At 42.8% G+C, this 26,178-nt stretch overlaps 1 protein-coding gene across 5 annotated transcripts in view; it reads right to left on the bottom strand.

Annotated features, from left to right (window-relative positions):
* LOC142729245 (uncharacterized) overlaps window positions 1-26,178 on the bottom strand; it is a 39,444-nt gene that overhangs the window by 3,792 nt on the left and 9,474 nt on the right. Inside the window, exons 1-7 of one of the 5 annotated variants that reach the window (XM_075849249.1) lie at window positions 20,732-20,989; window positions 12,294-12,337; window positions 9,790-9,816; window positions 5,323-5,415; window positions 4,749-4,841; window positions 2,735-2,824; window positions 2,617-2,643 (exon numbers count right to left, since the gene is read on the bottom strand). In XM_075849249.1, the coding sequence (XP_075705364.1) occupies window positions 2,617-2,643; window positions 2,735-2,824; window positions 4,749-4,841; window positions 5,323-5,415; window positions 9,790-9,816; window positions 12,294-12,318 (355 nt within the window). In that variant the 5' untranslated portion in view covers window positions 12,319-12,337; window positions 20,732-20,989. Of the gene's footprint in view, window positions 1-2,616; window positions 2,644-2,734; window positions 2,825-4,748; window positions 4,842-5,322; window positions 5,499-9,789; window positions 9,817-12,293; window positions 12,341-20,731; window positions 20,990-26,178 lie in introns of those variants that run through there. The other 4 variants (XM_075849250.1, XM_075849251.1, XM_075849292.1 and 1 more) reach the window with 4 other exon arrangements.

Raw genomic sequence — 26,178 nt, 5'->3', positions numbered from 1 at the left:
GCTTGCAAAAGTACAACTGGGCGTGTTGAAAAGTAAAAGTACAACTGGGCGTGTATTATGTGCGTACATCGGGGCGTTTTTACTTCTTTTACTAGCTGGGCGTTCTGACGAGAAGTATCATCCACTTCTCTTCAGAACGCCCAGCTTCTGGCAGATCACGCTGTGATGTCACTTCCCCAGGTCCTGCATCGTGTCAGACGAGCGAGGACACATCGGCACCAGAGGCTACAGTTGATTCTGCAGCAGCATCAGCGTTTGCAGGTAAGTAGCTACATCGACTTACCTGCAAACGCCGATGCTGCTGCAGAATCATCTGTAGCCTCTGGTGCCGATGTGTCCTCGCTCGTCTGACACGATGCAGGACCTGGGGAAGTGACGTCACAGCGTGATCTGCCAGAAGCTGGGCGTTCTGAAGAGAAGTGGATGATACTTCTCGTCAGAACGCCCAGCTAGTAAAAGAAGTAAAAACGCCCCGATGTACGCACATAATACACGCCCAGTTGTACTTTTACTTTTCAACATGCCCAGTTGTACTTTTGCAATCCTCATTTGCATAAATAAAAAAATTGTCATAACTTGGCCAAAAATGCTCGTTTTTTAAAAATAAAAACGTTACTGTAATCTACATTGCAGCGCCTATCTGCTGCTATAGCAGATAGGGGTTGCAAAATCTGGTGACAGAGCCTCTTTAAGCAGGTAAAAGGTCTGGAGTTGATTTGAGGTGTGGCACTTGCATTTGGAAGCTGTTGCTGTGAACCCACAACATGAGGTCAAAGGAGCTCTCAATGCAAGTGAAACAGACCATTGTTAGGATGAAAAAAATCAAGAAATCCATCACAGAGAGAGCACAAATGTTAGGAGTGGCCAAATCAACAGTTTGGTACATTCCTGAAAACAAAGAGCACGCTGGTGATCTCGTGAACTCCAAAAGGCCTGGACTTCCACGGAAGGCAACATTGGTGGATGATCGCAGAATCCTTTCCATGGAGAAGAAAAACCCCTTCACAACATCTACCCAAGTGAAGAACACTGTCCCGGAAGTAGGTGTATCAGTATCTAAGGGTATGTGCACACGATAGCAGGCATTTACGTGTGAAAAGACAGACTGTTTTCAAGAGAAAACAGCTGCCTCGTTTCACACGTAAATGCTCCTCCTCGTAATATACGAGGCGTCTGTGACGCTCGTAAATCTTGAGCTGCTCTTCATTGAGTTCAATGAAGAACGGCTCAAATTACGTTGCAAAGAAGTGCCCTGTACTTCTTTGCCGAAGCAGTCAATTTACGCGTCGTCGTTTGACAGCTGTCAAACGACGACGCGTAAATTACAGGTCGTCTGCACAGTACGTAGGCAAACCCATTCAAATGAATGGGCAGATGTTTGCCGACGTATTGTAGCCCTATTTTCAGGCGTAAAACGAGGCATAATACACCTCGTTTACGCCTGAAAATAGGTCGTGTGAACCCAGCCTAAGTCCACCATAAAGAGAAGAGTTCATGAGAGCAAATACAGACGGTTCACTACAAGGTGCAAACCATTAATCAGCCTCAAAAATAGAAAGGCCAGATTCGACTTTGCCAAACATGTAAATAAGCCGCCCAGATCTGGAACAGCATGAAACTAAAATCAACCTGTACCAGAATGATGGGAGATAGAAAGTATGGAGAAAGTTTGGAACGGCTCATGAACCAAAGCACACCACATCCTCTGTGAAACATGGTGGGGGCAGTGTGATGGCATGGGCATGCATGGCTGCCAAAGGCACTGGGTCACTAGTGTTTATTGATGATGTGACAGAAGACAGTAGCAGCCGGATGAAGTCTAAAGTGTTCAGGGATTTACTTTCTGCTCAGATTCAACCAAATGCAGCAAGGTCGATTGGACGTCACTTCACAGCACAGATGGACAATGACACAAAACATACTGCGAAAGCAACCCAGGAGTTTATAAGGCAAAGAAGTGGAATATTCAGAATGGCCGAGTCAATCACCAGATCTCAACCCGGTTTAGCTGCATTTCACTTGCTTAAGACAAAACTTAAGGCAGAAAGACCCACAAACAAGCAACAACTGAAAACGGCTGCAGTAAAGGCCGGGCAAAGCATCACAAAGGAGGAAACCCAGCGTTTGGTGATGTCCATGGGTTCCAGACTTCAGGCACTCATTGCCTGCAAAGGATTCTCTACAAAGTATTTAAAAAAAACCATTTTATTTATGGTAATGTTAATTTGTCCAATTACTTTTGAGCTCCTTAAATGAGGTGGCTGTGTACAAAAATGGTTGAAATCCCTAAACATTTCACAGGATATTTTTGTTCAACCCCTTGAATTAAACCTGAAAGTCTACACTTCAATTGTATCTCAGTTGTTTCATTTCAAATCCAATGTGGTGGCAGCAGAGCCCAAATTATGAAGATTGTGTCACTGTCCAAATAATTCTGGACCCAACTGTATATGGCGGCACAGTAGGGTCCCAGAACAGTTTATAGGTGTAGTATTACCGCTCCATACAACCTGAAGGTTGTAAAGACACCAATAGTAAAAAGAGGGAAGGGGTAGGTGAGTGTGAAAGCTAATGGGGGGGGGGGGCGGTGCCGTTATTACATTAGTTATTACTTACGGTTTTGTGGCCCAATGGGTGAAAGGGCTAAAATGGATAAAAGCAAAATAAAAAAATTAATGATTGAGATAAAGAATTTAGAATGTATATATATTTTTATAGGAATATGATGGGATACCTGCTACTGCTTGTTTTAGCTGTTCCATTTTTAGGTAAAACTCGTTTTCAAGTTGCTTCAAGCTTCTGTTCTTTTTTATGGGGGATCGTGCTGACAAAATGAACAGAAAACAAAAATACCTGTTATGTAATCAGAAGCCAATTGTGTGTACTTTTGTTTGGAGGTACCAAGCAGGAGGTCAGAGGTGTTATAAATAACATGCGATGGGGGAGCTTGGCACAGATTTTGCATTAGTGTCCAGTAAATTGAAGCTACACCTCTGGCATGTGGACAGTATACTAGAAAAGTAATATATTGATTGTCAAATATACAAAAAAATGTATTTATTGTCCATGGGCTTCAAGAGCAACTGTATGAAAAAAATATTTTAACTGTAGCTACCCTCCTTTACCCTCATCTCACAGGGAACGGCAGGAAATGCCATTGCCTAACATTTACAGTATGCCCCGGTGCCTCCCAACCAGAGCTACCATTTAAGCAGGATCGGAGCAGATTAATAGACAATTTTGTGGGTCCGATGACGGCAGCATTCAGGCTGAGAACAAATAGGGAGGTATTCAGAATTATGGAAACAACCGAGCTCGCTGCGCTACACTATTTCCGTGAACTGTTGCTGTCACTCCGATTCACTTCTATAAGGGCGGATTTACACAAACGTGTAATACGTCCGTGCAACTCGCTTGATTTTCACGCGCCTCGCGCGGACCTATGTTAGTCTATGGGGCCGTGCAGACAGTCCGTTATTTTCACGCAGAGTGTCCGCTGCGTGAAACACACGATATGTCCTACATTTGTGCGTTGTTTGCGCAATAGGTGCGTGAAAATCACGCGCACCACACGGAAGCACTTCCGTGGCACGCGCGTGATTCGTGGAACAGCAGTAAAAAGTATGATTGAAAACAGAAAAGCACCACGTGCTTTTCTGTTTATAAACATACAAACAGAGTGTCATAACGATGCCGGCTGCGCGAAAATCACGCAGCCACGCATCATATGGTGATGACACACGGAGCTGTTAAGTGCCTTTTGAACGCGCAAAACTCTGCATTTTTTGCGCGCGCAACACGCACACGCTCGTGTAAATCCGGCCTAAGAGTTATGGAAACAGCATAGTACGACGAGTTCAGCTTTTTCTGTATTCCCAGTTAGCTCACCATCGTTCTCCATTTGGATTCCGCGGCCGCCTCACCGGGTGGGATGGAGTCAGGCGACCTCCATTCTGGAGATAGGCGCGGGTCCCAGATGTGGGACCCGCGCCTATAAAACATTTATGGAAAATCCTGTGGATATGCCATAAGTTTGTAAAATGGGAACAACACCAAGTGACATGTTTACGTTAAGTAAAATCAGACTGATACAATTTAAATATATATGAATATTACATTGCATTAAATTAATCTTTTAGTATTAAGCTATAATGTGATGGTAAGGTTTTTTTTTAATATTACAAGAATTTTATCAGATTTCGTTTTTTCTTTTTGTCGATGGAACCAGTGGTTGCCTTATAGAGCATGCATTACGCATCCCGGAGGCAAGTTATAATATAGTATTAGTTAGTATTTTCTTCCATTGATTAATTTTGACCAAATTTACTTACACCCATTTAAATTTGGTTATTATTTTCCAATATAATAAAAAAGTATAGTATTTTAATTTTGTAACTAGCATTTATAGGGGGTAACTAAACTAAGTGCAATAAGTTTGTTTGGGAGGGTTCAGTTTTCCTGCTCATAGTGATAGGTAACCACTGAAGCTCCTGGGCCCCAATGCAAAATCTGTAACAGGGTCCCAACTTATCATGTGCCAAAGATGGCAAAAGGACCCCCCAGGCACCTGGGCCCGGATGCAACTGCTACCTCTGCACCTGCTACGGCTACACTCGTATGTACATTCCAGATACTACAGCACTGTTTTTACAACACAATGGACTCTGAGGATAGCAAACAGTCACAATTTCTGCACATATACATACAGAGACAATGATTATTTACAAAAATAAATAAATGTGATTTACCCTGGGTAGGCATGTTGGAGTACTTAAGCATATTGCCTAAAAGATGATCAAGTGTCGCAATGTTCGATTCCAGAAGTGACATAATCTTCTCTACTGTGAAGGAAGCAAAAGCAACTGTTAAAGAAATTCCTAACTATTTATATTTTCCATTTAAATGGATTTTAAAATTGATGGCCTATCCTTAGCCGATCCTTAGCCGATCAGCCGTTTAAAGGGGCCCTTTTCATTGTTTACATAGATTTAATTTCTGTTCGTACTTGCACAGTGGCTGTGCAAGGTATTGCAGCACCATCCCATTCACTTGATAACTTATTAAAAAACGTATTACATATAAGAGGCTAGTATCCCTTTAAGAAAGTACAGTCTCTAATTTGCATTAACCCAATATGATGTTGTTTCTGGTGGAAAGTTTGCTGTTTTCACAAGCATTATGTAACATCATTGTGGGGTCCATATACTTACTCTTGCTTTGTAATTAAAATTATTACATACCAAAAATGCTGTAGGACCTTTTAATATATTTCCAAACAGAAGAAAGTGGAGTGATGAAGTCTGATATACTCTTAGATCTTACCTGGGGGAGCTAGTGATCTATAATCGGCATTAGTTTTTAGCTGCTCTTCCACCATCTGGTCGTTCAGTGACATAGTTGACAATAGTGTTCGGGCTGCAGAGATATATAGTTGATCCTATTATTACTAGGTTTGCAGATTTTTTTGGGCATCACATCAGTATGTATAGGGCATCTGTCTGTGCACCATGAAAAGATAGTCAGGAGGATTGTATAAAGAAGCATACTGTATAAAGCATATGTGAAAAAGTAAGGACACCCCAATGTTTTTTTATTTTTTTACATATATAGACATATCAATATTTCATTTTCAGTCTAAGGCCACTTTCACACGCCGGTATTTTGGACAGTATTTTGCTTCTGTATTTGTAAGCTAAAACTAGGAGTGGAACCTTCACAAAATAAGGATAATGCAAAGATGGGGACCTCTTCGATGTTTCGGACCCACTCCTGGTTTTAGTTGAGAAATACTGACCAAAATACTGTGGTGTGAAAGTGGCCTTATAGTATATAAAGTTATAGGTGATGTCATTGAAAAAAAAAAAACTATAACAAAATGTCTTGACTATTATTAATTAAACAAACAATTCACAGATATGCCCTTTCCTTTTGTGGAAATACTTCTAAAACGACCTCAAAAACCTAAAATTCAAATCAGGTCATGCAAACGATGAAATGATGCCATCTATTAGAACATGGTTACAGAGGACCTTGAAGGAACCCGTCTTAAGACCCTTTTACACGATGAACGTTCCTATGGACGCTCGTTCCCGATCAAACAAGAAAATCTGCTTGATCATACGGCCAATAAAATAGTCGCTAGTCGGCAGCACATCTCCTTGATGGAAATGTATGGGGACGAGGGATCGTAGTAACGATCACTGGTCCTCATACATAACCTGATCATTGCTTCTTATGAAAAGAGTAAACAAACGCCGATCAACGAGCTGTCTTGTTGATCGGCGCTCGTTTTCACAGCCCATATTCGGCCATGTAAAAGGACCTTTATAAAAACCTCAGACATTTAGATTGGTTTGCTCTCTGTTGTTCAAAAGTGTGGTATCACGATGCCTAGATCCAAAGAGATTACTGAGGCCTCGAAACAATTAGACATAAATCATTCCACTGTCCGGAGGATTTCAAACAACTGTCAACTTGCCCAAGTCAGGTCGTCCTAGCAAGTTCAACCTCAGAGCACAATGCAAGATGCTGAAAAAAGTCACTAAGGCTATGTTCACACGGAGTATTTTGGGGGAGGAATATCTGCCTCAAAGCTCCAAACGGAATTTTGAGGCAGATATTCCTCCCCCAAAACACTCCGTGTGAATAGCAATTATCGCGCCGTTTTTCGCCCGCGGCCATTGAGCGCCGCGGGCATAAAACACGCTTTCTCCTGCCTCCCATTGAAGTCAATGGGAGGTCGGACGCGGAAGCGCCCGAAGATAGGGCATGTCGCTTCTTTTTCCCGCGAGGCAGATTTACTGCTCGCGGGAAAAAGACGCCGACGCCTCCCATTGAAATCAATGGGAGGCGTTCTCGGGCCGTTTCTGCCGAGTTTTGCGACGCGGTTTCCGCGTCAATAAACTCGGCAAAAGACCCCGTGTGAACATAGCCTTAGAACCACAGAATTTCCTCACAGGACCTACAGACAGCTCTGAACACTACGGATATCAAAGTCACAAGTTTTCCATAAGAAAGAGGCTGCACAAATTATATCTACATGGGAAATGTGACAGGGAGAAATCTTTGCCTTCCATAAAAAACATCATCACAGTATTAAAGGGGTTTACCAGTCAGTAAAACTCACGCCCTATACTCAGGATAGGCCATCAACAGCTGATCGGTCGGAGTCCGACTTCTGGGACCCCCGCCGATTAGCTGTTTTGAAGGAGGAGCAGCGCTTGTACGTGCGCTGCTTCCCCTTCATTTCTACATGCTCACTGTGAATCATCGACATGCATTTAGAGGCGATTCACAGGTATTGCAGCATTTCCTCACATTCACTTCAATGGGAGACGAAGGCTGCAATACCTGTGAATCGCCGCTACATTAGTGTCGACGATTCACAGTGAGCAAGTAGAAATGAAGGGGTGGCAGCGCTCGTACGACCCATCAGCTATTGATGGCCTATCCTAAGGATATGCCATCAATTTTTACTGGCTGGAAAACCGCTTTAAAGTTTGCCCATGAAGACCTAGGCAAACACCAGGACTTCTGTAATAATGTACACAGACAAGGCAAAGAAAGAGTTAAACAGTGAAACAACATTTCACCAGTCGAACCGGAGCTGAAAAGTCCACTGGGCCTAGGCATTGCAATCTGGGTAAACATGCTTGTCAAGCCCAGTGTGAGATACACAAGCGCCCACATATATATGGACAAAGTATCGGGACACCTACACATTACACCTACAGCAGCTTTTATGACATCCCATTCTAAATCCATAGGTATTAATATGGAGTCGGTCCCTCCTTTGCTGCTGAAACAGCTTCCACTCATCTGGGAAGACTTTCTACAAGATTTTGGAGTGTGTCTGTGGGAAGTTTGGCCTATTCATCCAGAAGATCATTTGAGGGGGCAGACACTGATGGAGGAGAGGGCCTGGCTCACAATCTCCGTTCTAGTTCATCCCAAAGGTGTTGGATGGGGTTGAGGTCAGGGCTCTGTGCGGTCAGTCAAGTTCTTCCACATCAAACTCACCCAACCACGTCTTTATGGACCTTGCTTTGTGCACTGGGGCACAGTCATGCTGGAACAGAAAATACCCTTTTCCAAACTGTTCCTACAAAGTTAGAAGTATGCAATTGTTCAAAATGCCCGGGTATGCTGAAGCATTAGGATTTCTCTTTATTGGATCTAAGGGACATAGACCACCCCTAAAAAAACAACCCCATAGCATTATCCCTCCTTCACTAAACTTTACAGCTGGCACAATGTAGTCAGGCAGGAAACGTTCTCCTGGCATTCACCAAAACCAAGACTCATCCATCAGACTCCCAGATAGAGAAGCGTGATTCATCACTCCACAGAACACGTTTCCTGTGCTCCAGAGTCCAGTGGCGGCAGCTTTACACCCCTCCATCCTACGCTTGTCATTGTGCTTGGTGGCAGAGCTGCTGCTCGGCCATGGAAACCCATGCCATGAAGCTCCTGGGGCAGTCTTTGTGCGAATGTTAATACCAGAGGAGATTTGGAGCTCAGCAGCTATTGAGTGTTGGAGACTTTTATGCACAATGCCCCTCAGCACTCGGCGACCCTGCTTTTTAACTTTACGTGGTCTGCCATTTCATGGCTGATTGGCCGTATTCCCTAAACGCTTCTACTTTGTCAACTCACAGTTGATCGTGGAATATCTAGGAGATATCTTCTCAAACTGACTTGTTACAACGGTGACGTCCTATTACAGTACCACGCTGGAATTCAGTAGCTCTTTAGAACGACCCATTCCTTCACAAATGTTTGTAAAGGCGACTGCATGGCGAGGTGCTGGATTTAATACACTTGTGGCAGTAGGACTGAATGAAACACTTGATTCAATGATTAAGAGTTGTGTCCAAATACTTATGTCCATATAGTGTATGTCTGGAATCAGCCACGCTTCTGATAACCTGGCATAATATGTCACATTGATATTCCGATAATGCTGAATTATCAGATTTTTACTTTAACTGGAATTTTGGAAACCAGAAAAAAAGGCCAGAACCCAGAATGAATATTACATCACTTTTTAATGTATAAAGCAAATCTGTCAGTCAGTATGAGGCTTCGTTCGCAACTTTCTTCAGATTCGACTTGAAGAATAGTACTGCATGCAGCGCTATTCTTGGAGTCAAAACTATGGAAATCATGATGGAACCCAATGAACCTTACTATAAGTCACTGGGGTTTGCCTGGCGCCTGTGGTATCAGTTGCACAACAGATTTGGCACTACATTGTGTCTTTTCATTATAAATGGGAGACATGTAACAGATGTGAGTAGCGCTTACCATGCTCCTCTAGTTAAAAGCAGCATATTATAAATCCAGGTCCAAAGGATTATGTCATCATACAACGAATACAGTTAACTCTAGTTCATGAGGAGAGCGCTGCCCCTGCCTCTCTCCACCTCCTCCTACCGTCCCCACACTTGAGTGATGGCACCCGCTGTATGAATAATATTCTACTCTTAACTAGGGCAGTCTACTATACTGACAGATCCGCTTTACAGTGTGCCTCTACTTGAGATCTGTGATCTCCCTCCCGACCTGACATCCGCCATGGAGAGACACACCTGCATGCTGGGTGGTACTATTGCCATAGAAACCATACAACTCCAGGAGAGTATCGTGCACAGGTCCAATTCTACCACTGTACCACCCAGCGTGCAGGAGCGTCTCTCCACATCCATTGTCAGGTTGGGCAGGAGATTACAAGTGAAGGAACACTTTAAGAAGGAATGACTATTGTAGCAGAATAACGACAGTACTTACGTCCTTCTTCTACGTCCGTCGGGGTACCTGAAAATCAGACATATTAATGTAGTTAAATAACATGCAGACAGTAGTTCATTATTGAAAACACAGTTTGTCTTTACAGGGCATTAAACTTATTTTGTTCATTCCATAAATTTATTCCAGTCAAGTTGCCAATGTTTCAAATACAGACTTATGTAATAATGCAGAGTAATGTATGATCCGTGATTCCTAATCAATACACAAGCCGTGTTTCGAAACATCTGATCCATAAAAGCAGACTCAATATACTAGAGAGTAGCTATGATTAGGAACTGAAAAGTTCGAAACGCGTAGGCGTTCTCTCCCTGGGATTTTTAAGTTCTTGTTTTAATTTTGACTTAAAAAACATTTTTGTATTTTTTCATATCATATCGTGTGCTGGACCTCTAACTTTGTTCCCTGGATTTCTACCTACTCCCGACGTAGCTCTCTTGCCCGTGTACCGATCAAACATGGAATGTGGCATCCTTACTTCAAATGAGTGGTGAGCCGACCAATTTCTTTTGTATATTTTCTACTTGCAGGTCTAATTAGACCCAGCAAAGCCCTAACAGCGATGACTGTCATGTCTCATGCACACAACCATAATTTTTATCCGCAATTACAGATTCGTAATTGCGGATAAAATACTGACCCATTCATTTCTATTGGCCATGGGCACCTTCCCATATATTTACACATGTGTCTCCGGCCCGTAGAAATTACCCGCAAAAAAATAGGACATGTGCCTGCGGCCCGTTCGTGCAGTATTTACGGTCAGTAAATACCGCACGGTCGTGTGCATCAGGCCTGACAGAGCAGATTTCCCCTGTAACTGAAAAGTATAGTGTAAAAAAAATAAAAAATAATAATAAAGTCCCCCTATGGTCTTTCCTGACCTTTGGGGGACAGACCATAAAAATCTCACCAATCGCTGTCATATCGTTAGCCGAAACCCAGTCACCCCAAATAAGACATGTAGTACATCAAAATTTATGGTAGACAATGACAAATACTAATTAAATTTAGTCTATTAAAACTAAAATAAGTCTATTATAGGGTAATGCTATATTATTATCAGAAAAAAATTGCTAAAAAGTTAAACCGCATATTTATTTACTATTTTTAAGTATAAGTATATGCCTAAAAAAATAAAATAAATAAAAATTATTTGTATAAACATGATAAGAAGGGAAACCTGCAGTGTTCACAAAAAAAGCTCAAAAATTGACGTCGCTAGCCGTACAAATAAGAAAGTTAGAGCCGTTAAACTAACGCATGCTAAAAATTGGTAAACGGTGTCTGGTCCTGTAGGTTCAAAATCACCTGGACCTGAACTGTCAAAACCATACATGAATTAAGGTGTGACCTACTTGATTAGTGGCGTTTAAGACCCAGTTCACACAAGTTTTGTGGCGCTGATTTTGACGCGGAAACCAAACATAAGCCAAAGAAAAAGCGGCAAAAAACGCTGCCGTTTCAAAATCTGCCTCAAAAATCCCGAAAGAATTTTGAGGCAGATTTTTTCTACCTGACCAAAACCCCCGTGTGGACTTACCCTAAGGTGCCAGACAATCTGTGCCTACAGGCTCCTGACATCTAAATCTGGGGCTGCATGTCCGCGTAGTTATTTATATTATTATACACAAACAACAAGAAATTCCTCCCATTTCCCTGGAACTACACCCCCTCTTTTAGGCATGCTCAGGTTTCAAAGCAATATTTTTTTTATGTTTTTCACAACAGATATATACTGTGTGTGTATAAACATATATCTAAATATTATTTTACTTTTAAATATTACATTAGTTGGGGTCCCGTTCTAACTTTCGACTACGCTATTGCTTTTGGAAAAACAACGGGTCCGGTGCACAACAGACACAAACGGAAACCATGGGCACCGGATCGGTCACTATTGTCAATGGTGATGGAAACGGAAACGTTCGTGTCAGTTTGTGTCTGTTCAGGGTCCCGTTCTGACGGAAACCTCCGATGGAACGTCAGAACGGTACCCCAACGCAGATGTGAACAAAGCCTAAAGGGTAATTGTATGACAGAAAAATAATACTTTAACATCTTTACTCCTTATTTTTTTAGGTCTTAAAATAACCCAAAAGGTGTGTGTTTTAATAGGTTCACCAGTGTATTGATTAACGAAGCACTGATTGCTAATGTGGATAGTATGTGGATAGTTTGCTGTTTTCACCAGTATTATATAAGTAACATAATAGTCTTGGTTTGTCGTTTATAATTATTATTTACCAAAATGGCAATAGGACCTTGGGTCCCATTAGACTTTTAGACAGTGGGCAGTGCAGTGATATATCTAGTAGTTGTGTGCTATGCTCTTAGATATCACTTGGGGAAGTTAGTATACTATTATTACTTTAGTATATTGGATACATCACAGGACCCAGTGTACAGTCAATCCACTACTGACTATTCAGATGGCAGAAAACACTTCCCTACTCATTCTTCACAGTATGATTTCTTATACCTACTTGTACCAAAACCCCATGAAGCCATTTATCCTACTGGTGTTTATCTGAAAAAAGAAAACAAAATAAATTATACAAACTTGGCATGAAGACAATCCTGTAAAAAGAAGCCAAAGCTCCGGTGATCAGCTGGAGAAATGTAGTATCACCTGGCGACCATTTGAATGATGGGCCAGGCACAACAGACTTTGAGTCACTATTTGTGAGCAGCTTTCCAATATGGCTCATAGAGAGGGGTACCGAGCAGGACACCTCCCCCATGATGTCCATATGCCCCAATAGGGCATATACAATGGGGCTTTCATCATTAGACAACCTCTTTAAGTCTGTGTTGCACCTTTATTGGTTGGGGAAAATGGGTCTTGTCTGGGGTCTGAATAAATTTAAGGGTCTGGTTGTAAGGGTTGTATGCCTGTTGTTAGGGCATACTTTGGTATACTTAGGTATGCCCTAACAACAGCCTGAGTATCTATTTCCATGCAGGCTAAAGTACTTGAATTTATGTATGGGGTGTATAATGTTGTATATTGTTTCAATTGCTAGGGGGCACTGTGATGGCAACAGCTTCTAGCGCAACATGTGAACGCCTTCGGCACGTACATTCCCCTGGTGTAGTAGTTTAGGTTATAAGAGGGTGTGTTTTGGCGTGTATAGAGGTGTGAGAGGAAAGAGTGGGAATCGAATGGTGCAGAACTGACGGAGTGTGTGCAGAGCAACGCTAGTGACAGGCCAAGAAGTCGGGGATGGTCACTGAGTGGTGGTCACTGTCGTTTGCCAGGCAGGGTAGAAATTGTAGTTTGCCAGTCATGGCGGAAGCTGTCAGATGCAAGGCAGGGCGGAAGCTGCCAGGAAAGTGTTACTTAGCCTGCCCCCTCAGAGACTTTGATTACCCGGGTTGTGGTTACGTGGTCGCAGTAGCATGGATGGCCACCCGCAGCTTATAGGCCGGACATTGTCACACTGCAAAGATTACAATAATTTCCGTCCCATTGGCGAGGTTACCTGATATACCAAAGCAAAGTTAAAGTTGTGTCTCTCCCTCTTGACTGAAACCATTATGCTGCATGTACCACTTAGTGGGAATCGCCATTTCAATTGGATGGAGCTTAGCTGAAGGGGCATGGCCATTTGTAGCCTGATGGATTTACTATAATTTATGCCAGAAGCCACTGTGAGTTTATAGCGGAAATCAACGCCAGCTGCTGGCTGCTGTAGATTGCTCTAGTAGCGCATGGAAAGCCGAAGATGTGACAAATTTATTAAGAGTCATGTGCCTCTTAAAAAATTGTTTCATCTTCCCCCAGCTTGTTTCCCTTTAAGGTTGGCGTATGAAGCGCAAATCTTAATAAATTCCCCCAGTCTCTACACAGAGAGGATTCTGTAGCCATCTGAGATGAAGAGGAAGACAGAAAACAAAAGAAAGAACTGTACAGACATGTGAGAAGAGGGGGAAGCAAAGGCTGCCCAGAAGATAGGACTCTGCAGACGGCAGGCAGCTGACGGGAAGGGCGGCAGATATACAGTAGGAAAGAGAACTCTACCACCTCTCTAGAACAGAGCTGAATGTAAATTACAGTGGTTACCTATTTTTCACTGACTGTATTTCTAATGAAAACTACTACTTGTATTATATTGTCTAAACAGAAATGATGTATCTACATATTATAACCTAAAGCAAACACTTGAATCCAACATTGTACTTGTATAGAAGCAATGCATAGGAAGATTGAGTCTCTGCAGAAAAATGAGAAAAACCCTTCTAATCCCTGCTGCCAGGGTACAATAACTCCCAGCACACCCTGTCTAAGCAGTTATCAGTTATTAGATTATTCACTGCTTACACTTTTGAGGTGCTTGTCTTAGAATACGTTCAAATATTTTACATACCACAGATGTCAGACTTACTGGATGATAGTTACTTGGTTCCACTTTCTTGCCCTTCTTTAATATTGGTACAGCCGTCCCCCAAATCATATGGTCGAGATACAATGGTCTGTCCATTACTGAGCTTAAGGCCCTGTTCACATGGAGTTTTTTTGCCGAGTTTTTTGATACGGAAACCGCACTGCAAAACTCGTCAAAAACCGCCCGAAAATGCCTCCCATTGATTTCAATGGGAGTTGGACGAGTTTTTTGCCGCGAGTAAAAAAAACGCGTCGCGGTAAAAAGAAGCGTCATGACCCATCTTGAGGCGGTTTCCGCCTCCAAAACCCCATTTCAATCAGTCAGAAAGAGGAAAAAAACGCCTTGACGAGTGTTTTGACGAGTTTTTGTCAAACCACTGTGCAAAAACGTCTGGAGCAGTTTTTGCAGGAGGAATTTTCCTCCTGCAAAAAACTCTGTGTGAACATAGCCTTATTCCCTTAATACCCGTGGATGAATGCCATCTGGGCCAGGGGCTTTATCCATATTTAATTTGCCCAGACGTAGCTGTACTTCCTCCTGTGTTAAGCAGGTAATATTAGGTGGGGAAACTTTATTACTGTCCCCCTGAATATCTGCCACTGGCAGCTCATCAGTAAACTCAGAGCAAAAGTACATGTTTAATATCTCAGCCCTCTCTTTGTCCTTTACAATTATATTCCCGTGCTTATCTTTAATTGGCCCAATATTATCAGATTTTTTCGTTTTGGCATTTATATATTTAAAAAAAATGTGGGATTAATTTTAGCGATTTGTTTTTTCGTGTATAACTACTAACTTGATTACATTTTTACATTTCCTATTGAGATCTTTGTAAGGGCTTATTTACACGAACGTTATATACGTCCGTGCAACGCGCGTGGTTTTCACACGCCTCGCACGGACCTATGTTAGTCTATGGGGCCGTGCAGACAGTCAGTGATTTTCACGCAGCGTGTGTCCGCTGCGTGAAACGCACAACATGTCCTATAATTGTGCGTTGTTCGTGCATCACGCACCCATTGAAGTCAATGGGTGCGTGAAAATCACGCGCACCACACGGAAGCACTTCCGTGTGACGCGCGTGATTCGCGCAACAGCAGTCAAAACTATGATTGAAAACAGAAAAGCACCACGTGCTTTTCTGTTTACAAACATACAAACTCAATAACAGCATGCAGTGTCAAACAGCTGCTTCAAAGGCCAGCAGGATATTGTCGTGTATTAAAAGAGGCATGGACTCACGGGACAGGGATGTAATATTACCACTTTACAAAGCATTTGTGAGGCCTCATCTAGAATATGCAGTTCAGTTCTGGGCTCCAGTTCATAGAAAGGATGCCCTGGAGTTGGAAAAAATACAAAGAAGAGCAACGAAGCTAATTAGGGGCATGGAGAATCTAAGTTATGAGGAAAGATTAAAAGAATTAAACCTATTTAGCCTTGAAAAAAGACGACTAAGGGGGGACATGATTAACTTATATAAATATATTAATGGCACATACAAAAAATATGGTGAAATCCTGTTCCATGTAAAACCCCCTCAAAAAACAAGGGGGCACTCCCTCCGTCTGGAAAAAGAAAGGTTCAACCTGGAGAGGCGACAAGTCTTCTTTACTGTGAGAACTGTGAATCTATGGAATAGTCACCGCAGGAGCTGTCACAGCAGGGACAGTAGATGGCTTTAAAAAAGGGTTAGATCATTTCCTAGAACAAAAAAGTATTAACTCCTATGTGTAGAAATTTTTCCTTCCCTTTTCCCGTCCCTTGGTTGAACTTGATGGACATGTGTCTTTTTTCAGCCGTACTAACTATGTAACTATGTATAATGATGGCGGCTGCGCGAAAATCACGTAGCCACGCATCATATGGTGATGACACACGGAGCTGTTAAGTGCCTTTTGCGCGCGCAAAACGCTGCGTTTTTTGCGCACGTAAAACGCACACGCTCTTGTAAATCCAGCCTAAGTCTGGAATGCTGCTTTTGCTGAACTCAGCCTTCAATCTCATAAATGCTTTTTGTTTTTGTCTTACTATATTCAGTAACTCCATATTTATCCATATTGGTCTCCTTTTATTCCTAGACATTTTGTTACCAGAGGATATAAACTTACCACTCGATTCATGTAATATGTCTTTAAAAACCTCCCCATTTATCTTCAGTATTCCTATTTACCGTTACATGATCCCAGTCTACAAGAGTAAGTGCATCCCCTCAGTCGATTTAATTTTGCTTTCCTAAAGTTCCAGGTATTTGTTGCTCCCCTTCATAGTTTTTTTTTTAATATTATTTTGAAACTTACCATATTGTGGTCACTGTTGCCCAAGTTCTCACGGACTTCCACATCTGATATTGTGTCTGGTCTATTAGATAAGGTCAGATCTAGCACATTATCCCCTCTGGTTGGTTTATTAAACAACTTAGCGAAATAATTGTCTTGAATTGTGGATAAAAACGTCCAACTTTTAGCGCATCCAGCGTCCTCTTTGTCCCAATTAATGTCATGATCGTTTAGATCCCCCATAATAAGTACCCCATAAATATTTGCTGCCATTTCTATTTGTTGCAGGATTTCATCCTCAGCCTGTTCCGCTATTACCGCAGTTTACCGTTATTGCCCTCTCCATAAATATTTACTCATAATGACTCCACACTGTCACATTCTCCCCCAATGTCTTCTTTCAGCACTGGTCTTAGGCTGACCATACACTTTAGATAGCTGCGGACAAAGGGGGCAACATTGTTATTTGGCCCGTAAATTTATACGAAAAGGAGGTCTTTAGGCAACTTAAAGATAAACAAACCTACTCTAAATTGACACATAACCCAGTGGTGAATTTTTCCTCAGAATTGGGGAAGATCTTGAATCTGGCTGTGGATAAGGGGATAATTCCCAAGAATGTATGTGAAGGTTTAATCGTCACTTACCCTAAGATCCCAACCTTTTACTTATTAAGGTCCACAAAAATTTAACCAATCCCCCCGGAAGACCGATCGTGTGCGGAATTGGAGGACTTTCCGAACCAATTTGCAAATTCATCGACTATTATTTAAAGCATATGGTCGAATGCCTGCCCTCTTATGTAAAAGATACTACGGATGTACTTACCCGTATTGATGGAATTGTTTTGGAATCTGATATGCTTTTAATAACAGCCGATGTAGAGTCTCTCTACACTTGCATCAGACACAAAGATGGAATCGCAGCGGTCCGCCTCTTCCTCGGAATGGGCAACTGGGACAGCCAAATATGTGATTTGATTGTAGAATTGCTGGAGTACATCCTGACGCACAATTTATTTGTGTTTAGGGATGTGTTCTACCTGCAGAAACAAGGCACTGCCATGGGGGCGGCGTGTGCGCCGTCATATGCGAACCTGTTTCTCGGAGCTTGGGAGAGGCAGGTTCTGCATGGTGGCGGCGCTCACGCCGTGGACCATGTGCAGTGCTGGCTGCGCTATATTGATGACCTATTGATCATCTGGCAGGGGACCGAGGTGCAGCTTTCACGGTTTATGCAGGAATTGAATATCAATGAGTATAATATCAAACTCACGTATGTGGCCGACAGACATAGGGTCAATTTTCTGAACATATCCATTGAAACGGATACCAAAGGGGTATTGCAGACGTATGTGTTCAGGAAGGAGACATCTACAAATTCTTTACTACATGCCACGTCGGCACACATACAATCCACTTTCAAGGCTGTCCCAGTTGGACAATTTCTGAGGATGAGGCGGATCTGTTCTTCAGAAAATAAATTCGAGACACAGGCTAAGGATTTACAAATTAGATTCCAAGAAAGAGGTTATAGCCAAAGATGTATTAGAAATGGCTATAGACGAGCCAAAAATATTGACAGAAAAATCTTGTTACATCCTGCTAAGACTGTAAAAAAGACAAAAGACAACAGTGTTGTCAGATTTATATTGACTTATAATAGCCAATGGCAAGAGATGCGTTCAATTTTGCAAAAACACTGGCCGGTTTTACAGACAGAACAGGCTTTTTCGGCCGTACTGTCAGCAAATCCTCAGATGACAGCAAGGAGATGTAAAAATCTGAAAGATATTCTTATCAAGAGCCACTACGTCCCAAAACAATTATGCCCCTTTTCAACAAGAGGTCCCACCCAGGGTTGTTACCCGTGTGGTGACTGTAGGGCTTGTGTAAACATTGTTCGTACGACCACTTTTGAATCAACAGGAGGTGAGCGTACGTTTAAAATCTTGGACTACATATCCTGCAGTACTACATTTGTGGTTTATTATGCCACCTGCAGTTGTTCCAAGATTTATGTGGGGCTCACAAGTAGACAACTGAGAATTTGTGTCCGTGAACAAGTCAGGGACATTCTGGCCGCAAAAGATATTGAAGATTTGACACTCACTAATACCATTCCTAAACACTTCAAATTGTGTCACGGGGGAGACCCTAAAAGTTTTAAGGTTAGGGGAATCGATAGGGTGCATTGTGGTGTCAGAGGTGGAGATGCGAGGACATTATTCGCCCAAAAGGAATGTAGATGGATTATGACCTTGAATACCATGACTCCTCTGGGTCTAAATGAACAACTAAGCCTCATAGCTTTCCTTTGATGTCTCTTCCCTATTCTATTTTCTTATTTTTAAATATGTTTTTATTTCAATATTAAAGTGTTGTTCATTCTTTCCAGTTATATTTATATCTAGATCTGGATAATCCTTTCGATTCTCATCCTCATTTGGTTCTTCTGAACATATATCTACGTCACTATGGCCGATCTAAGAGAGAAAGCAAAGGGAATACTATGGCACCTTCTTCTCTTTCACTTGCTCCTGTGTTTTATATTATGTTATATGTATTTTAATATTTGTATCTTGGTGGATGTAATGTAACAGACACAATGGCTGTGTCTTACCAATGTGGTAGTCACTTTATAAATTTTGTATATATAGAATGTATTTATTGTCGATTCAATTTTTCATTTACTAATATCATGCTCAATGGTCTTCTTTTATGTATGTATATATATATTTATTATTTTTCACTTGAGATATTATGTGCCTCTTTTTATTCTTGGCACCGTAATACTATTTTTTGCATACTTATGTACTGCCTTAATCACACTTTTTTGTTTTTTCCTTGTACATATTGGCAATGGTAATATTATTGGGTATTTTTTATATTTATTTTTATTATTTTTATTATAATTTTGTATACTATTTTTGAAAGATGTAGTTGTATGGCAACAAACTTCTGCTTTATATATGAATGATTTTTGTACTTTGACACATTGTTCTATACTCTTTTTCACATTTTCCTTCCATTACTTTATTTTCATTGCTATATTCAAATAATCCACAAGATGCCACCAACATACATTTTTTTCATACATTTTTACATATTTGTACATAAGCACACACATATTTATTATATTTTTAATAGCACACGAGACAAGAGGGGATTTCGTCCCTTTCTCTCTCTATACATATATTGGTTATACTCACATTTCTGTATCCTCACCGGGGTGCGCATGAGCTGCGATGGGGGGGGGGGGGGACGGGTCCTCTCCGGCCAGTGCTTCCTAATGATATGATGTGCCTATAAGGTACATCATATCATTAGGAAGCACTGGCCGCTTCTCAAAGAAGCTTATCCAAAGGTCTTAGAGTTCCAGACTCCATTCCTTCCATGCTCCAAGAGACCCCAGAATCTCAGAGACAGGTTAATAAGAGCCGATATAGGATCAGTTAAAAGACCATTAAGACAAACCTTCCTGAATACCCCAAGGAAAGGGACGTTCCCATGTCGGTCGTGTCTACAGTGCTCCCATATAATTAAAGGTGACACATTACAGCATCCCCAGACTGGCGAGCGCATACCAATAAAGGAATACTTCACATGCAATACGAACTTTGTCATCTACTTGATAAAGTGCCCATGCGGGCTAGCGTATGTGGGAGAAACGACGCAGCGGATACGTGATAGAATAGGTCAACATAAGAGCAACATTCGATGCAACAAGACCCTACTACCGATCCCAGCGCATTTCTTGTCCAGAACACACAACATCTCACAGTTACAATTTCATGTAATTGAGCATATACCCGCCCCACGAAGAGGAGGAGACAGGGTTAGGACACTTAAGCGCAGAGAGGCGTATTGGATTCATAGATTACAAACGTTGGAACCTAGAGGACTGAATAGGGAATACGAAGTAAGCAGTTTTTTGTAAACATGTTATAACAACCATCATTTAATGTGACTAATGTCTCTCTTTGCAGACACGCTGACTTATCACTAGGCATAAAAGCCCACTACATGCTGAACAAGGTATCCTTTAGAACATTGGTTCTCCTACATGGTAGGGAATATGATAACTCAAACTAAGGTATTCTAACAACAGAGATAACTATATTCTTGTACACATAGATGCCCTGTACTCTACCCAATTGCATCAGCTAGCTATGTGCCACCCTGCAAATGTATGATTGTCCAAAGTCACATTACGTCCGGGTTTACTCTTTATTCTTTGAACTCTTATGACATCTACCTGTACCTTCCCTTGGTGATCGGCAGGTAGTGGACCTGGATTGATGGTGACACTGACCACCACCAGCTCCACTCCTTCATATATTACTTCTAGAGGTGTTGCCCTGTCGGGCACTGACAGGAGAGGACACGAGCGTCCTCTATTTTCATAGTAACACTCAGAGCATAATAGAAACGCCCAGAGCGTGACGTCACAGCCAGACGCACGCCAGATACGCCCACTGCCCGCCCTGATATAGGGCTTTCACAGAAGGGGACACAAACGTCCTCTAGCCAACAGGAAAGCACAGAGTGCGACACACACACCCATTGCCCGCCCCAATATAGGGCATGATCAGGATAGGACACGAGTGTCCTCTAACCAATAGGAAAGCCGAGTCATGTGCAGACACAAGCTGACCACGCCCACTACCCGCCCCTATACAGGGCACTGACTAAAGAGGACATGAACGTCCTCATACTAGGAACGCCCATAGTGTGACGTCACAAGCAGACGCGCGCCGAACACGCCCATTGCCCGCCCCAATACAGGGTTATTTAAAGGAACAGTGTCATCACAAATTATTTTTTTATATGTTAAAGATGTTAGTGCTTTATTAAAAACGTTTATATTCATTTGTGTGTTTGTGTTTTACTTTTTCTTATTTTTACACTTTTTCTTCCCTATGGGGGCTGCCATTTTTTGTTCCATTTCTGTGTGTGTCGATTAACGACACATACAGACATGGAATACGGCAGCCACAGTCCCATAGGGACTGTGAACGGCTCCCGTCCCATTGACTTCAGTGTATGGCGTCTGTGTGGGAACTGCGCATGCGCCGCTCCCACACAGTCCAATTCGAAATTGGCGCCGTCCGGCACCATTTTCCTGTGGACCGGAAGTCGCGGCCGGACAGTAATATTACTACTTCCGGTCGCGGCTTCCGGATTTGTGCACTTGGACCAGCGGCAGCAAACGGAGCGGACGGGCCGGAGGGAGCCGCGGCGGCAGGAGCAGGTAAGAGATTTCAATGTATGTTCTTGTTTGTGTGTGTTTACTACTGTATGTAAACCTACTACGCTGTGTGTTAGCTCAAAAAATGGCGACACACAGCGTAGGAGGTTACACCGTTCAAACCCCTCGTTTATCCCGGCACTAGCCAGGATAAAGGAGGGGGGGATGCTGAGAGCTCACTAGAGCGAGGGCTTTTAACCCATTGTTGCAATGCTGCAATTTTGGGAATAGCTCCATCTAGTGACCAAAAATGGGTAGAATTATAAATTAGAATTAATTTATAATATTTCCTGACTATTTCCTGACTCGTGAAAAAAATAAAAAAAATTTGAACCATGTTTAATCACCCACACACTAAATGTTTAATTTTTTAAAAAAAAACATGTTTTTCTGGCAACACATTCCCTTTAAACCAGGAGTATATCTCCTGAATTTAGCGCCAAAAGGAGCGGAAATCCGCCATTCTGACACGCAGCGCCGATCATCTGGACATACCAGTAACCAGGGAAACGAGGTATGTTTACTACAATCCTACACTACACTACGACTGAGCTTTTGTAATATGCCTGCCAGCACTATACTGTCAGATTACTGCTAGAGATAGCAATGTATGAGTCACCTGACCCCCAACAGACTTTAGACACTTAACATGTTGTCTTGCTGTTTTGTTGTTAATTATATCCACAATATAACCTGTATTAGAGACGAAGCTTGGTCTTTTTCCTTAATAACGTATAGTTAGATATTTCTAGTTTAAACTCAGCCTAAGGACCGTCCACTCTGCTTATATGAGGAACTCATTATATAATTGCATACCTGACTATACCTTGTACCTGGATTGAGAATGTCATCTGCTCACTGTTCTTGGTTGATTATTATTATTTTGTGATATTTTATAGCACAATTCATTTTCTGTCTGATTTTTGTAAAATGTAATTTGTCCTTGTGTATGTCGTATTTTATTTTATTTTAATTTCTACGTGGTTTTGAGATTCATGAATGTATATGATGCTAATATACCAACGTATAATGTTCTGTGTACCTATAGTGCCTGACGAAGGTCCTTTGACCGAAACGTTGCACCAAACCCTTGGCATCAAATATAAATAAAAATTTCAAGAAATTGATACTCACGACTCAGTGTGCCGAATACTTTTTCACAATACGATTGGGTTGGGACCCTATTCGTGCACCTACTTTGATCTAGTGCATTCCGAACCAAGCTCTACCAGTCATGGCTCTCAGCCAGCCAGGTTTCTGTTATGGCCACTGCATCATAATCTATGTCTTTCATTAAATCTCCAACTCGTACATTTTATTGTCAGCATACATTTGATTTTACCAACACCTTTATTTTTCTTAGACAACTTTCACACGTCAGTATTTGGTATCAGTGTTTCTTAGCCAAAACCAGGAATTGAAAATAAACAGAAGAAATATAATGGAAAGATTTGTACCTCTTCTGTGTTTTGGACCCACTCCTGGTCAAAACACATACCAAAATACTGACAAAAATACTGCTGTGTAAAAGTGGCCTTTGGTCTATATTAAATCCTGGTCACCACCCTACTTGGCTTGCTAACCCCAGCCTCCACTAAATCCCTATTAACCCCTGCTATATCCCACTCCCTATCTACTCTATCTAACCCCGTTTGTGTATCTCCACCCTCCCTACCCCAGATTCAAGTATAAATTATGTCTCACCATTCTTTCCCCCAGCACTGCTGCACCCGTCCCATTTATGTGCAGCTTGTCCCCACAATAGAGTCTGTAACCGACAGAGAAGTCAGCCCAGTTCTCCATGAACACAAACCCTTCCTTCCAGCACCAATTTCTAAGCCGCTTATTTAACTCCCCAATCTCCCACTGTCTTTCTAGTGGCGCTCGTGGCATCGGTAATATTTCTAAAAAAAAAACAATTCTTTGGAGGTCCTGGACTTGATCTTCTCCAATAGATCCCTAAAATAATTTTTAGGACCTCACTGACCGATGTATACCACGATAACTAGGTCTTCCCCAGCCCCACCTAACAATCTGTCAAACATGAGCAGACAACACACTGTTCGGCATCTACGGTCTCGGTGACAGATGTCCCTATCTGTCCGCCTAATTGTAGAATCCTCTACCACCAGCGTCTGTCTGAAATTTATTACACTCCTACTCTCAAGCTTCCTACAGCAGTCATTGTCCTAGTTGCTAGGAGCAATGCCCTGCTGTAGTGATACTGACCCTGGACTTGCATCCCTAATAACAGACAAACAGCCATATTTACTAGGTTATGCCAGCTCAGGACTAGCCTCCCTGGCACTTTTCCCCCTGTCCTAAGCAGGGCCGGCGTTAGAGGGGGGCAAAACTGGGCAATTGCCCAGGGCCCCATCCTCTTAGGGGCCCCTGCCCATGGCTGCTACGGGGCACACGCCGCATTTCCCATAACATTTATTGGCCGGGTGGCATGGGCCCCCTCATGCCGGTGGCGTTGTGAGCACCGGAAGGGGCCCCGGTGCTAGAAGCAGCCACATTCACTTATATCTGCATCCTCAGGATGCAGATACAAATTAATATTTTAGGCTGCAGGCCACATTAGGCCTGCAGCCTAAAAAGCGCTGGGAAAATCCCTACGCAGGCTGGCGTGATGACATCAATGCATCATGCTGGTCTGCGCATGCGTCCCTCCGGAGGCTGTGCATCGCTCCATCCTTTGCGGAAACAGGGCAAGGTAAGTAAAAAAATTTTTATTGTTTTTTGGTTGCTGCCTGACAATATATAGGGGGGGGGGATTGCGGTGTAGCACTATATATAAGGGGGGGCACTTTGTAGCGCTACATACAAGGGGGGGCGCTGTGTAGCACTATATAAAAAGGGAGGGGCGCTGTGTAGAACTATATACAACAGGGGGGTGCTGTGTAGCACTGTATACAAGGGGCGCTGTGTGGCACTATATACAAGGGGGGGTTCTGTGTGGCACTATATACAAGGGGGGGTTCTGTGTGGCACTATCTACAAAGCAGGAGGCTGTGTGGCAATATACTGGGGGGATTGCTGTGTAGCACTATATACATAGAAGGGGGGCTGTGTGGCACTATATACAAAAAGGGTTCTGTGTGGCACTATATACAAGGAGGGCATTGTGGCACTATATTCAAGCAGGGCTGTGTGGCACTATATACAAGGGGGGGCTGTGTGGCAGTACATACAAGGGGGGGTTCTGTGTGGAACTGTATACAAGGGGAGGGCATTGTGGCACTATATACAAGGGGGGGTATGTGTGGCAATATATACAAGGGGGGCGGGTTGTGTGGCACTATATACAAGGAGGGTTCTGTATGGCACTATATACAAGGGGGCTGTGTGGCACTATATACAAGGGGGACTGTGTGGCAATATATGAGGGGATTGTTGTGTAGCACTATTTACAAGGGAGAGGGTGCGGCATTATACATAAGGGGGTGCTCTGAGGCACTATATACAAGGGAGGGCTGCTGTGTGACACTATATACAAGGGAGGGGGCTGTGTGACACCTTATACAAGAGGTGTGTGGCACTATATACAAGAGAGGGGGCTGTGTGGCACTATATACAAGTGGGTTGTATGGCACTATATACAAGGGGGGCTTTGTGGCACTATATACAAGGGAGGGGGGCTTTGTAGCACTATATACAAGGGGGGTTCTGTGTGGCACTATATACAAGGAGGGGTGGTGTGGCACTATATACAAGGTGGGGTGGTGTGGCACTACATACAAGAGGAGGGCATTGTGACACTATATACAAGGGGCGGCTGTGTGCCACTATATACAAGGGAGGGGGCTGTGCGGCACTATCTACAAGTGAGGGGGGCTGTGGGGCACTATATACAAGGGGGACTGTGTGGCACTATATACAAGGGGAGGGCATTGTGGCTCTATATACAAGGGTTCTGTATGGCACTATATACAAGGGGGCTGTGTGGCACTATATACAAAGGGGGCTGTGTGCCAATATATGAGGGGATTGTTGTGTAGCACTATTTACAAGGGAGAGGGTGCGGCATTATACATAAGGGGGTGCTCTGAGGCACTATATACGAGGGAGGGCTGCTGTGTGACACTATATACAAGGGAGGGGGCTGTGTGACACCTTATACAAGAGGTGTGCGGCACTATATACAAGAGGGTGCTGTGTGGCACTATATACAAGAGAGGGGGCTGTGTGGCACTATATACAAGGGTGGCTTTGTGGCACTATATACAAGGGAGGGGGCTTTGTAGCACTATATACAAGGGGGGTTTTGTGTGGCACTATATACAAGGAGGGGTGGTGTGGCACTATATACAAGGTGGGGTGGTGTGGCACTACATACAAGAGGAGGGCATTGTGACACTATATACAAGGGGCGGCTGTGTGCCACTATATACAAGGGAGGGGGCTGTGTGCCACTATCTACAAGTGAGGGGGGCTGTGGGGCACTATATACA

This window comes from Rhinoderma darwinii, chromosome 1 (genome assembly GCF_050947455.1).
Source record: "Rhinoderma darwinii isolate aRhiDar2 chromosome 1, aRhiDar2.hap1, whole genome shotgun sequence".
NCBI classification, from domain to species: domain Eukaryota; kingdom Metazoa; phylum Chordata; class Amphibia; order Anura; family Rhinodermatidae; genus Rhinoderma; species Rhinoderma darwinii.
This window is presented reverse-complemented; position numbering and strand designations above follow the sequence as displayed.